The 14,294-nt window shown below is 55.8% G+C and overlaps 2 protein-coding genes across 2 annotated transcripts; one reads left to right on the forward strand and one right to left on the reverse strand.

Moving 5' to 3' along the window:
- Nucleotides 1-4,661: 4,661 nt before the first annotated feature.
- SPSK_04139 (uncharacterized protein) lies at nucleotides 4,662-6,485 on the forward strand (the record flags this gene model as incomplete). Its single annotated transcript, XM_016730950.1, has 3 exons — nucleotides 4,662-4,777; nucleotides 4,894-5,747; nucleotides 5,809-6,485. The coding sequence occupies 3 exons, from the start codon at nucleotides 4,662-4,664 to the stop codon at nucleotides 6,483-6,485; spliced, it is 1,647 nt and encodes a 548-aa protein (XP_016585836.1).
- Nucleotides 6,486-6,875: 390 nt separating this feature from the next.
- SPSK_03859 (uncharacterized protein) lies at nucleotides 6,876-11,633 on the reverse strand (the record flags this gene model as incomplete). The annotated part of the gene is made up of 1 exon (XM_016730674.1): nucleotides 6,876-11,633. The coding sequence occupies one exon, from the start codon at nucleotides 11,631-11,633 to the stop codon at nucleotides 6,876-6,878; it is 4,758 nt and encodes a 1,585-aa protein (XP_016585837.1).
- Nucleotides 11,634-14,294: the final 2,661 nt, after the last annotated feature.

Raw genomic sequence — 14,294 nt, forward strand, 5'->3', positions numbered from 1 at the left:
GATGAGCAGAGAGGATGAAGGAAAAAAGAAAAAAAGAGGGCCGACCCTGTCACGATGTCGGTGCATCCCGATTTGCCACCATGCACGTCTACCTACACGTGTTTGCAGGAGTTCATTGCGACGTGGAACGGTTGCAGGACATTGTGGTCTTCCATGTCGCTTGGCTGCGCACATTATGGACATGGCGTGAATCCCAGTTGAGCACCTGTGCAGCTAAGCTAGCGGGCGAAATCCACGTCCGAAGCAAGCATCTATGCATTTCTCTCAAGCAAGGACTTGCCGCCACAGTTTTCATGGAATCCAAGACACGACCAGGTCCATACGCCTGAATGGTTATCCGAGGTGAATGATGCCAACCAGGTCCGTTGGACTGCGATATACAAAGCACACGAGTACGACGCAGAGGCACCGGGAGCGCGTACAAAATTAGATTTACGAACAACATCGCATACGGACGAGGTGCACGAGCACAAAGCAGAAGGAAGTGAAGGGTCGTCGTTCCTGTCGCGTGTCTTTGAGGGGGGGAAAAGAAAAGAAAAGAAAAGAAAGAAAAAGGGACTCGGCCTGGTAAGAAAATGAACTGCACAGGAGAAGCTCAAGCTCTTTAATGTCTTTTGCAAACTTATGAGGACGCGAGATGTGCAGCAACGTCACTCTGTACCTGGATTTTGCCGATTTCCGGGCGAATCAGAGTACACGAAACACTGGCTCCAAACACGCTCAAGGTGAGCAACCTGCGCCAAGGTGCGCAGCAAAATTGCTCACCGAAAGAGTGTCATTAACTAAACATCGTATTCAGCAATTGGTTTCTCGCTCTTTCTCGCCATGCAAGTACTTTGTTTTCATTTTTTGTTTCTTTCACGAAACCGCCACCGGAAGACAGAAGCTCGGCTATGCCACAGGGTCGCGTACTTTTCGCGACGTTGTATTCGCTCTGTGTGCAACTATCAGAGTCTTATCCTGTTTCCCCCTGCTTCGCACGGGCTTTTCGCAACTCGCCTATCCACCTCCTACAACGAATTACGTCGGCGGTTTGTCATTTCTTACTCTTTTCTTTTTTGAAAGGTGGGACGCGATGAACAAGGCCACCCGTCGCCCGTGTTGTTTCTTGTCCCATTTTATTTTCTTTTGTGACGAGATAAGGCGCTGTCTCGTGCAAGAAAATGGAGCGAGACGAGAGGTCAAATTTCATGTACAGATGCAGGTGAAAGTACATACAACAGGGTCCTGCAGGGCTGGACAAGGTTCAGACCTGAAGAAGACGAGACGAATGTGATGGGAAGAAATGAAACGACGCGGGACAAAAAAGCAGGGGAACGATGGCCAAAAAAAGAAGCATCCACGCACGCACAGCCTCCCAGTACCACAGTTTGCCTTGTTCTGGCAACCAAGCACAGCAGTAGGAAAACGAAGACAGTACGGGAGGGGAGGAGGACCAAGGAGTTTCTCGTCCGTTTGTCATCGCACAACGTGCGTTATTTTCTTTCGCATGGGATACTGCCCACCGGTTCGTGATTCTTGGTCTTTGGGACTTTGCCGTTTCCCACGCGCAGCCTCCTTTCATTACGGAACGTGTCTGTTGGGTGTTGGGACGAGGTTTTTTATTCTGTCGCGGCCACAAACATGGCTTTACCAGACGAGGCTTGAGGTACGATTTCTGGACGAACCCGCCCGAGACATGGATGGGAGTTCAACGAGCAGACAACGTCGCATGGAAAACCGACAACCAGCAAAAGGAGAGAATGGATCTGCCTACATCTCGCTTCGATGTTGGTTCGCAATCTTTGTCTTTTTGTCTTTGCTCCCTTGCATCTTGTCTCCGATGCTTTGTTTTTGTCATCCGGTGTGCCTGTCGTGTTTTTGCCCACGATTCGCTCTCCCTTGCCGCCTCTGATTCTGTCTTCGGTCACGGACTGGTTCGTTATTGTTTGTTTTTCAGCTTGGTTCAGATCTGGATCGCCAAGGTGTCACCGCCCGCGCGCCTCCCTCGTTTGCTATTTGATAAGCTTGTGCACGGTGTGGATTGCCTCGCGTGTTTGTGTCTCCTGTGTGTTACCTTCTGCTTATGCCCGTCCGCCGAAATCTTTTTCTTCCTTCCATAGCATTACCAGCCGGTGCCAGGCATGGGTAGCACAGAGAGAGGTTGGTCAGAAAGAGGGCCGAGTGGTCGGATAGATCGAAGCAGGCCACCAGCCAAGCAAGGAGCCAAAACGAATGGCAATGGCTTGCAAGATGTGAAGTGCCTTCAGGTGCTGCCAAAAGCGCAAGATGCATAACGAAACGAAAATGTCTGAGACATTGAGACAGAGTACCCCATTTGACAACAGTGTCTGAGTGTCTTCCACTAAGACACGGGCGTGGAGCGTCACAGTCGGCCCCAGCGAACATGCATGTCTCAGTGCCGCCTTCTTTTTGATATTTTGCCTGGTCCTCAGCGCAAAGACAAAAAAGAGGTCGGGCGAGCCAGCAAAAACGGGCAAACAAAGCAACAAAGGTGCATGAAGCCAACATGATCGACATCGCTGCGTGTCCGCGATGGTCGAGCTTTACCCATTGCTTCTCTAGCTTCCATTTTTTCCTCTTCCCCCTCTTTCCCTTGCCGCATCGCGGGCCGTCCTAGTCTTGTGGTGTTCGGTTTGACAAGGAGCATCGCCAGTCCAGCCCGTCCACGTACACCAATGAATCAGGCGGAGAAGTCCGCCAGTGGCGTTCTTGTCGCTCTTTCGTCGTACTCGTTGTCGGTCTGGCGTTCTGTCAATCCTGTGTCTCGTCTCTTGTCGCTCTCTTCCACCCCTTACTTGAGCGTGGTGAAGAGGAGGGGTAGGGAGACACAGCCTACGACGGCCATCGTAGCGGCACAGCAGGAGTCGAATGGCCTCGTCTTCTCCGGCGTGGTCAATGGGGCTGGGAGAGGAAGAGCAAGACTAGAGGAAATGGAATAAGGGGACGAACGAACGCGGCCGGACAGGGACAAATGAACACGATCTCGAAAACCACTACGGCGTTCCGACCAGCGGCGGCACCGTCGCCCTGCCCGAATTCACTCCATCATCCCCGGAACGATCGCCGTCTTGACCGGCAGGCAAAGACCAAATCGCACCTCCTGATGTCGTGCATGAGCATTGCCTGCCATACCCCCTTGCTTCACTGTGCCTGCCACGTCTGCCTACAGAGACTCGACGCAACACACCGTTGATCTTTTATCGCCGGGGACAGTTCGCGGGGCTGGCTACCATGGCCAGTTTGGACAGCGAGATGACACCGTCGGTGACAGGAACCATCGGCCACGACCCTTGGTGTCTCGGAGCGTGTTGTCCAAGTGAAGTGAGTCGTTGAGCTGTCAGAGCGGGGTACTGGAGAAGGACTACTGTCATGACGATCAGGGTCTACTCGATTCTTGGGCCTCAGTCATTGTCGTCCTTCTCTGATATCTGCAGAGTGTGTTTCTTGTCGACTATGTTGCTACGTAGGATGAGGATGGAGAGCCCCAGCGAAAATTGCAGTGCAGCGCTCCCTGCGAGCCTCGCCATCTGTTGGGTCAGCTTTTATGGACGAGGATCAGTGAATTTTGGATGTCACAATTATCTGAAAAACTGAATAAATCGAGTCCCAAATAATAAAAAATATAAATGGAATATCCCATAAAAAATTTAAAACAATAAACAACCTAGAAGGATAAACAATTGTAAACCATGTAAAACAGAAGACGAGGTTGACCTGCACTTACGATATCAAGAGGTTTTTCCAGTATATTTCCTTCAACACAAGGGAGACCGTGCATCACGAGACCACATTTCAAGATGCTGCCCAGCCTGACTGCGCCCCTCCAGTAGTGCGATCGAATAGCTCGTTTTTGGCAGGCGCGAATGGACGGTACAAAACGGCAGACCGAATGGGGGCCAGTTTGCCCGAAGGCGAAATCCGCGCCACTGGCCCCGCGACGACCATCGGCATAATTGATGCATCCGGGGACAGGGAAGGAGCCTCTCAAGACGCGACGTCGAAGGCGCGGCCAAACGCGTGACCGCAGGAAGTGAGTTTTTGATCTCTGGATTTCAAGATGCGCGCAACGTGTACGAGGTGTATTCCGCTGCGAAAGGAAAGAGCATATTTCACTCCTGCCGTCAAACGCGACATCACAAACATCGGCACTCGTTTAATCGAGGAAAGAGCAACTCTGGGCCGCAGTTACCCGCCGAGCCTGCGTCCCGTCGAAAGAAAACATACAGCCGCCTTCCCGGGACGCAGCACAAAGCCCCTCGCTCCTGCCTCCTCGCTGCATCGCCTCTGCGGCTTCACCTTCCCTCTACCAAACCCAATCGAGCCGCCGCTATTCGACCCATTCGAGTCAATTGAGCCATCAGACAAAGCCTGGCCCACGAAACACGATATAGAACGATCCCACCACCAGACCGTAGTGATCGATTGCTGGAGGGCTGCGCCCGTCGCACATGATTCTCACGGGTTGCCCGCACTGACGGCAATGAAACGATAGCCCCACTAAAAGCCCACGTCGTCGCCAGACATCGCCTCGTCTCACGCATCGTCACCTGACGCATCGCATCACGACTTTGTACCTTGTGTTGCTGCTTTTACTAGCGACCGTCTCTGGCTCCGCAGCTGGCCAGTTCAGGTCTGCGTTCCACTACGCCCCTTGCACCATGGCGCAAATCGGCAGCCGCGAGCTCATCTACACCGTGGCCGGCATCCTGCTGGCGGTGCTCCTGGCCTCGGCCTTTCGCACCCCCGTCATCCGTCGCCACGGTGTCCCCCTCCGGTAGGTCCCTGGTGTCTCTGGCGTCTCTGGCGTCTCTGGCAGGCCCCCGAAAGGTCCCCGGCAGTCCCCGGGCCTGCTTCGTCCTCGTGCGTTGCACAGTTCTAAACACGTCCCAGGAAACCACCAAACACACTGCCACTGCTGGGTAATGGCATCCTCTTCCTGCAAGCACGCCAGAAGCTGTTCGCATGGTTCGTCAAGTGCCAGCGCCAGTTTTCCTACGAGACCTTCCAGGTCGCCGTGCCCACGCTGCCCCCGGGCGTTGTCATCAACGATCCGCGCAACCTCGAGTTCATCTTCAAGAACGAGGGCAGCCTCATCGGCAAGGGCAGCTTCGTCCGGGGCATGCTCTGGGACCTGTTTGGCCACGGCATCGTCAATGCCGACGGCGACGTCTGGCGCACCCAGCGCAAGGCCGGCCTGAGTTTCTTGAACACGGCCAACATCCGCGTCCTCACCGACATTGCCCTGCCGCAGTATTTGGCCGACACGCTGCGCCATTTGCGGGTGCAGGCAGAGACGGACGAGCAGCCAGTTGACCTGCAGGCCGTCTTCCACGAGCTCACCTCGTGCATCATGGGCCGCATGGCCTACAACATGGAGATGCATGCCGACGACGAGTTCACCATGGCCTTTGACTACGCGTCGGGAGCGACTACCGAGCGCTTCCAGAATCCGCTGTGGTTCATCACCGAGGCCATTGCCGGCGCGGCCGACCTCCGCAGAGCGCTGGCCGTCGTGAAGGCCTTTGGCCGCCGCATCGTATCCACGGCCGTGGCCGACCGCGCAGCCCAGCATGGGGGCAAAACTGCGTCCTTGTCACAGTCTCCCCTCACATCCACAGACGCCGGCAGCAGTCTCGCCGACAGCAAAATCAACGAGGTGTCGGGCAGTCTTATCCAGTCGCTGCTCGATGCCATTTCAGACCAAGAGATTGTCGCCGATGCCGCGCTCAACTATTTGTCCGCAGGTACGGTGTTGTCGTTCTTTCTCACTCTTTTTGGAGCACTTTGGCTAACGTCAACACATAGGACGTGATACGGTCGCGCAGGGCCTGACATGGACGTTTTATATGCTCATGAAGCACCCCGACGTTGTCGACAAGATCCGCCACGAGGCCAGGGGCGTGCTCTTTGCAGACTACGACGGCAGCGACAGCCGCAACAACACCAACCACAGCGACAACGGTGTCGACGACAGTAGCCGAGACTTTGCCCGCCTCACACCCGCCGCCATGCCCTACACCATGGCCGTCTTCTACGAGGGCCTGCGCCTCTTTCCCCCCATCCCCTTTGAAATTAAGCAGGTCGAGACCGCGTGTCTCGTCCTCCCCGACGGCACCGAGCTCCACCGCGGGGCCCTCGTCATCTGGTGCTCCTGGGCCATGAACCGCGCCCACCGTACCTGGGGCGCCGACGCCGACGAGTTTCGCCCCGAGCGGTGGCTGCAGCCGTCTGGCACAGATGCTGGCGGCCCGCAGCGCCTCGTCGCGCGCAGTGCGTCCGAGTTCCCCGTCTTTCACGGCGGTCCGCGCACGTGCCTGGGCAAGAAGATGGCCGAGTCCGTGGCCGTGCAGACCATGGCCGCCGTCGCCTACTACTTTGACTTTGCGCTGGTGGACCCGAGTGTGGAGCGCGTCACCAAGACGAGCTTGACGCTGCCTATGGAGGGTGGATTGCCGTGTTACGTGCGGGCACGGGACGTTTGAGAAGAATTTTGCAAAGGTAGCACGGAGTACATAATGAAACCATTGTACAAATGAAAGGCATTGAACGTACATTAATTGCCAAGCTGCAAAACGATGCAAATTGGTATAAAGGTTTTTTTATTTCTCAGTATGTATTTTCCTTTTTTTATATTCCTCTCGTATGTTTTGTTAGTATGTGGACTATCCCTCTCCCCATGTCCTTTCGCTGGCTGTAAATCACACAATCTATTGGTATGCCGCTGTAGTTCTTGAAAATCAAGGCCTTGTCTAACCTAACCCCTTTTTTGAAGCTTCCACTCTTTACTCTCATTCTATTATATGAGTTGTGAACAGAAAACAAATTTGGCCTGGCTGTAAACGAAAAAAGAAAAAGAAAATATCATCAGGATATTAAAAGAAAATCGAATCGGAGGTCATGGCCTCAAGGGTGAAAGACGATGTAGAAGTAGTTGGGACGGTTAACGCTTGTTGAAGTTCAAGAAGCGGGACTGAGACAAGGTTAGCAGCTGCTTTTTGGGGGAGGAGGCGGGGTGGAGGGGCCCATGATCTACTTACAGCAAGGAAGATGATAATCACGTTGCTGGCAATGAACGAAAGGTAGATGCCCAGATCGCGCCAGCGGTTGTCAAACGACAGGTTGAGCGGCTCATAGAACTGGTCGCCCACCTTGTACGCACAGTAACCGCAGTCGGACATGGATGTCGGGTTGGCAATGTAACCCGAGCCGCCACGGCTGAAGAAGGGCTCCATGTAGTCTTCGCATGTCATGTTGGACGGCGGCTGGAACACGTTGAGTTCGGCCTCCTTGCACACCACCGGCAGGTCGTGCAGCGCCGTGACCACCATGCCGCCAATCAGGCGCGTGAAGGGGTCCAGCTGGTACAGCCACGAGCGCCAGAACGCGGGCATGTTGGCCGACGAGATCGTGACACCGCAGAACAGCGCAAACGTAATCATAATAAACGGGTCGAACTGGCTCGAGATGAATGTCGACGGGGTCAGCGCGGAGAGGGCCTGGCCCAGCGTAATGCTGAAGAGCTCCGTGATCAGGACGAAGAAGAACTGCAAACCGGCACGCGACGTCTCCGTCTGCAGGCCGGGCATGTAGTACAGAGGCAGGAAGAAGGCCACAGCGCACAAAATGGCGTACGGCAGCTCGGCCACCAGCATGCCCAGAGCGAAGACAGGGCCGCTGTACATCTTGGACGACGACTCGCGGAAGAAGATGCTGCGCTTGATGTGGTACATGACCTCGACGGGCGAGATGATCAGGGCCGGCAGGACCGTGACCTGGAACATAACGAAGACCTTGTACTGCAGAGACGAACGCGAGTCGTCCAGGTTCAGGTACGTGAGGCCGGTGAGCAGAGCAATGACGACGTGGTTGAACAAGCGGGAGAACTGGTAGTTGGCCTCGCGGAAGAGCGCGACGCTGGTGCGGTGCACGACAATCCTGACCTGGTGGATGAACGGCGAGGCGTACTCCTTCTGCGGCGCCACCGCCCTGATGCCAGTGCCGGTCGCCGCCGACTTCACCTGCTCAAGCGTCAGGTTGCCGTCGCCGCCAACAACACCGCTGGCCTCCAGCTCCTCGCGTCTCACGGCCTCGATGCGCTCGGCCTTGATCGTCTCAATGGATGACTTGACCTCGACGAACTCGGGGCTCTCGGCCCACAGTTCGGCCCAGTCGCGGTTGCCAATACGGGGTGAACTGCCCGCACCAATAGCCTCCAGCATGAACTCGGCAACGTTGTCCGTGTCCTTGGCGACGGCGCCGTTGCGCTTGAAATAGGCGCGGAGAATGTCGGCGTCCTTGCCAATGTCGCCAAAGTAGATACAGCGGCCACCAGAGCGGAGGAGCAGGAGACGGTCGAACTGGTCAAAGAGGGCGGCGTTGGGCTGATGGATCGTGCAGAGAATGGCCTGGCCGGCAGCGGCCAGCTTGCGGAGGAAGCGGATAATGTTGTAGGCGGACTGGGAGTCGAGACCGGAGGTGGGCTCGTCCAGGAACAGAAGCATTTCGGGCCTGGCCGCCAGCTCGACACCGATGGTGACGCGCTTACGCTGCTCGACGGTCAGGCCAGCCTCGGGAAGGCCGATGATACAGTCAGCCAGCTCTTCCAGCTCCAAAAGGCCAATAATTTCCTCGACGTAAGCGTACTTCTCCGCACGCGGGGTCTCGTAGGGCTGGCGAAGGTCCGCCGAGAAGCGGAAGGCCTCGCGGACGGTCTGGGACGGGTCGTGGACGTCCATCTGCTCGGCGTACGAGGTACTGCGCTGGAATTGCTTGCCGGGCTTCTGGCCGTCTACGAGGACACTGCGCGAGGGAGAGATGACGCCAATGTTCTTGCGAGCGGCAAGGACATCGAGTAGAGTCGTCTTGCCGGCGCCCGAGGCACCCATGAGCGCCGTCAGGGAGCCGGGCTTCACGTAACCGTAGACATTGTCGAGGAGGCGGCGCGTGCCACCTGCGACGGGCACATCGTAGTTCAGAGCCTCCCACGTGAGAATGCTCTTGGAGTTGATGCTGAGCTCGGAGCTAGTCGCTTCTTTCTTTGTGCGGCGGCGCTCGTCTCGCTTCTCGAGGAGCTGCTTGTTGAGCTGCGTCCGCTCCTTGCTCGGGCGGCTGTACACAAGAGCGGCGTTGCCACCCATACCAAAGCGGACGATCTCGCCCAAGATGACGTTGAGGAAGAGAAAGAAGACAATGATGGCGAAGACAATGCCCCAGTTGCGCCACAGATCGTTGGGCGAGTACGAGAAGCCTTGCTCAATGTAGGCGGTACCCGACACCATATTGGTGCCGTACACGGAACCGGGAAGCGTGCAGACTTGGTGGTTGATGTCGTCGTAGCCTGGACCGGAGGGAATCAGTGTCTCGGGACTGCATACCATGGTGATGTGACTGAACTCGTTTTCCATCATGGCGCTAAACACGAGACCCAATATGTTGATGTAGTAGATCCATCGCAACCACACCTTCTCCGACTGGTACTGGATCAGGTAGCCGGACGTAATGATGAAGAGCGTCACTATGACGACAGCCATCTTGTTTGCGTAGTCGAAATCAGGACTGATGCAGCCCACAATGCGGACGAACAGCGTCATGGCAATGTTGCCGGAGAGGATCATGAGGAAGAAGGTGAAGAAGGCACTAGGGCTCCGATAGAGGTCGCTCGCAAAGTAGACAATGATACAGAAGACGAAGATGCGCGTGACGGCAAAGGCCTGGTCGACGATGATCTGGGCAAGCCAGAGTGCCGATGGTCGATGGAAGGCGTAAGCTCGATGTTTGTTGAGAACACCGCGTCCCAGCATAATCGTGGACAACTCGGCGAAGGCTTCGAAAGCGTTGAACAGCAGCGAAATGAACATGAGACCACCCTTGCCAAAGGCGCTTTCAGTCGTGACTGGGAGGCGCAGGTAGAGGGTAGCGAGGACGATGGCGATGATGATGGTACGGAACCAGGCGAGAGCAAGGGCGACCTTGTCCTGCCACTTAAGGACAAACTGGCGCTTGATCAAGGCCCAGATCTGGCGGTAGAAGGGGATGGCATAGACGGTGCCACCGGCACCCCACTGCTTGCTCTCCTTCACGGCAAGGCGGAAGTCGTGGTACTTTTCCTCCTCCTCAGGCAGGGTGGCCTTGTAGGCCGCCATCTCGTCGTCGAGGCGGGCGGCAAACGTCGACCGGTCAAAGGCCGCGGCGAGCGATGGTGGGTCATGGGGGGCATTCTCCTCGGAGAAGCCTGGTGCGTAGATGCGTTCGTACTCGTCGGTGCACCCGGTCACGTAGTCGGGCGTAGTCTGGCGCGGACGGGACTCGAAGCCGAGACTCTCAAAGTAGCCACGGGCCTCCTGGGCAGGGCCGAAGTAGGCCTGGCGACCGCCGTCGATGACAAGGACCTTGTCAAACTGGGAGAAGATGTTCTCCGACGCTTGGTAGAGAGACACAAATGTGGTGGTCTGGTAGAGAGTGCAGTAGGCGCGCAGACACTTGACAAAGTCGAGTGCGGTGGATGCGTCGAGGCCGCGAGTGCTGTTGTCGAAAGAGACGACGCAGGCGTTGGTGCAGAGCATTTCGGCAATGCTGACACGCTTCTTCTCGCCACCCGAGATGCCACGAACAAAGGGGCCACCGACGACGGTGTTCCGGGTGTGCTCAATGTTGAACATCTTGAGCATGGTGTCGACGACCTGGGCCTTGAACTTGGCCTTGGTCATGCCCTCCGGCAGCTTGCCGGCCACTTTGGTGTCGAGCGCGAAGGCGAGCGTCTGCTCGACGGTCAGCGTGGCGTGGTGGACGTCGTCCTCCTGGTTGTAAACGCACTCGCCGCGGTAGTCCTCAAACTCCTTGGCGGAGAAGGGGCCGTAGGTGACCTCGCCGTCGAAGCCCGTGTAACCGTAGCGCTGGTTTGCAATGGTCTTGAGGAAGGTCGTGCATCCGGAGCCAGGCTTGCCGAGCACGAGCACCATCTCGCCAGGCTTGCAGACACCGCGGAAGTTTTCGAGGATGGTTCTCTGCTTGCCTCGGGGTCCGCGGCCCATCCAGCGCAGCAGCGGGCTGATAACGTCGAAGAAGCCCACAATGGCATCGGGGAACGTGCGCACATAATTCGAGGTGCCGCCCATACCGCGGACCGAAAACTGGTCCCAATACACGCCAATATGCTTCGGCCGGATGCCCGCCGCGCGCTCTGCCGCCAAGCTGCCACGCAGGTAGCTCTCGAGGTCGAAACGGTCCTCGCTGCTCTCATCGCCGTTGTCGTCGCCGTGGGCATCATCCGCGGACTTGCCTGCGACGGTCTTTTCTGTGTCGAGCGGGATACGGTTGTGACTGGCGCGGCTGTCAGTGCGGCTTCGGATGCGACTTGCGCGTGAAAGGCCTGACAGCTCGCGCTGTAAATGTTCAAACTCGTTGACGGCATTCTCGACAGAGACGCCCGGGTCCGGGCGTGTGGTCCCGGTGGGGTTGTTGCGGCGGGCCTCTTCGCGCAGGTTGTCGAGGTCCACTGTGGCGGTCGTCGAGACAGACGACACGGACGGCCGGGGGGCGACCTCGACCTCGTCTTTGCCGTGCTGGTAGCGAGGATCGGACTGGGCAGCGGCCGGCGGTGCTGACGTCTCGTTGGCCACGGCGGGTGCCATTGCTGTGGCCGGGGTGGTCCCCAACTCCAGGTCTTTTTCCGCCATTGAAACGCGGGACGAGAAGAGAAAAAACCGAGAGTCGTGTAGCAGTGACAATGAAATTCGGTAAAGAGGAACGTTTTGCGATGGTTTTGGATCGACCAGAACTTGGCGATGCTGGCGTGCAAAGGCAGCAAAGATTGGCGAAGCTGGCGGTGAAGTTGCTAGGAAAGTGTTTCTTAAATTGAAAGTAAATAATGAGAATCAACGGAGAACGATTAGGAGGTAAGCAGGAAGCAAAAGGGCAAAACCACACAAAGCTCTCTCTGCCTCTTGCCAGGAAAAGAAAAGAGAGTAGCGACAAGAGGACAGGTTAAAAGGACAATACGTTCCCGGCGACGGTTTGAAAACATGCACCGCGTAGTGAAGAAGGGGGAAACGAAAAGGACAATGACTCCTTCTTGGAGATTCGCGGGCCGAATAAAGTTTAGACTTGGAGAAGGAAAAAGGAGTTTTGTTATTTATTATCTGGAGTCGAAAACAACAGGGCCATAGGCCGGCAATGCGGGAGGGGGCAACTACGACCGAGACAAGTCCATCTCGTGTTGGCAAGGACCGGCCGCGACCAAATTCAACAAAAAAAATCAAGAAGGGGCCACTACGGTTGAATGGACGGCAGCTAAAAGGGAAGGCGCAGCTTACAAACGTTCTGGCCAGTGTTGCTTATTCGATATCTCCATCTTGGCAAGGAAGCTACGAACGTGCATAATGGCAGCCCGTGAAGCGCCTTCCTTCTCTCTCCGCTTCTTAATTCACGGCGGTCGGCCACGAAGCAGGCGTTCTGACCTGGGGTGGGGGGAAAGGTGCGATGCACTATGTTGTACGACCACTTGACACGACCGCTAACTCCACTCGGAGCCATCTGCACAGCAGAAAAGGAAGGAACAAAGGACCAGCCGCGGGCAACGCGGTCAACGGCGCAACGGCGCAACAACAAATCGAGAAAGAGAAAGAGGTCGGGGGTGGGCTCCACCACGCCGCCAGCTCGTCACTTCCGTGGTCAACCATTGGCGCCCCTCTTCGTCCCAGATGATCCATGCGACGGCAACAAGGCCTCCATGCGCGAGCTATTGGCCCTTTTGCGGAGCCTGCTGGCTGAACATCGGCTGGACTATTTGACACGAAATGGGGCCAGCACGCGGGGCGGATGCACCGATGCCAATCCGAAATAAAAAAAAAAATGCAAATCGGCTGTGTGAGTCGACCGGCCAGCAGATTTACAATGATATGGAAAAAACGGCTCAACGGTGAAGTTAGTGTCGAAGGCAGGCAGGTGCAAATATGCGGTCGCTGGCACCTTCTCGTTCTTTGAAGAGACGAGGACCACGGCTCTTCCCCCCGTGACGCAGTATGATTCATAATGACAAGGCCGAGAACAACGAGATGAACCGGAGTATTGCTCCATCCTCTCCACGACATACGGAACCAGAATCACCATTGCCTACTCAGAGCAGCTTCATCTTTTTGGGCTTGCGATTCTGCGCGCGGAGTTTGCCCACACGCTTTTGCGTTATCACCCCTGGGACATGAATTGCGGGATCTGGTCAAGAACGACAAAAAGAATAAAAGCAGGACGGAAATGGGAAGACGGCAGATGCAGCCTACTTTTTTTATGGAGCATTCCCGACAACAGGCGAATCGGGACAGAGCACTTACATGGAGGGAAGGAGCAAACGCGAGGGATTGCATCCACAATACACGACAGGGGGTGGTCGAGAGGGAAGGAGGGGCCGGACGGCAAGCGTGACAACGACCGCTGTTTCTGTCTTGCTTCCTTTTGTTCTGTTCGTCTTTTACTTTTTTACCATTATTGTTTTTTACAATGGGGGCCACTAACAACGCTCTGTGAAGAAAGTGCACTGCTGATAGTGCCTAGCGGCTTGGCCCAGACTGAATCATGGCGAACTGCATGGGACAAAGGCGACATACGAGGAGATACAAGACGTTCGCAAAGTAACTGCCTTGCTCGACTCTTGATACAAGATGGAGATGCTGCTTTTGCCTTGGTCATCAAGTCAGTGTCGTGTAGCAGTGAGCAGGTACAATGAGAACGTAGTATGCAGCCGTAGTGTGTATAATGCAAATATAGAGTGTAGAATATGCCAATTGTGAAAGTGAAGAACGGAAGGAGCGAGGTATGTAGCAATGTCGTTTGGCATTTGTCCAGGGAAGTGGCGATGGGCGAGTCTCTGCAAAATTCACCCATGGCAGGCACTAGGACACTGAGTATCCAGGGCTGAAAAAAACCCCCTAAAACCCAAAAACCCGGGCGCCCAGCTTTTGGTGATTACCTATCGCCGCCCATGGCCGGGCCAAGGATGGACTAGGTGAAATAGGGTAAAACGGGCAAAGGAAAGCGGAAATGGAGTTTCGAGGGACCCAGACAAAGCAGCCGCTAATTGTCTCGTCGTTCGGATATGCTTGCAACGTAAGTTACATCCGTACCTCGTGCTTTGCACGCTCCGCCAGGACAGTTGATCCTTCCGTTTTAGATAGTTCACATTTGTATGCTGGATAAATCGTAATTACTACGCTCGCTTTGCGCATGCCAGGCGGCCAGGGTCGTTCTTTCCTTGGCCCATCTTTTGCAGAGGAAGGCGCAGCCCGTGTTCTCATGGATGC

This window comes from Sporothrix schenckii (genome assembly GCF_000961545.1).
Source record: "Sporothrix schenckii 1099-18 chromosome Unknown Cont47, whole genome shotgun sequence".
Taxonomy (NCBI): domain Eukaryota; kingdom Fungi; phylum Ascomycota; class Sordariomycetes; order Ophiostomatales; family Ophiostomataceae; genus Sporothrix; species Sporothrix schenckii.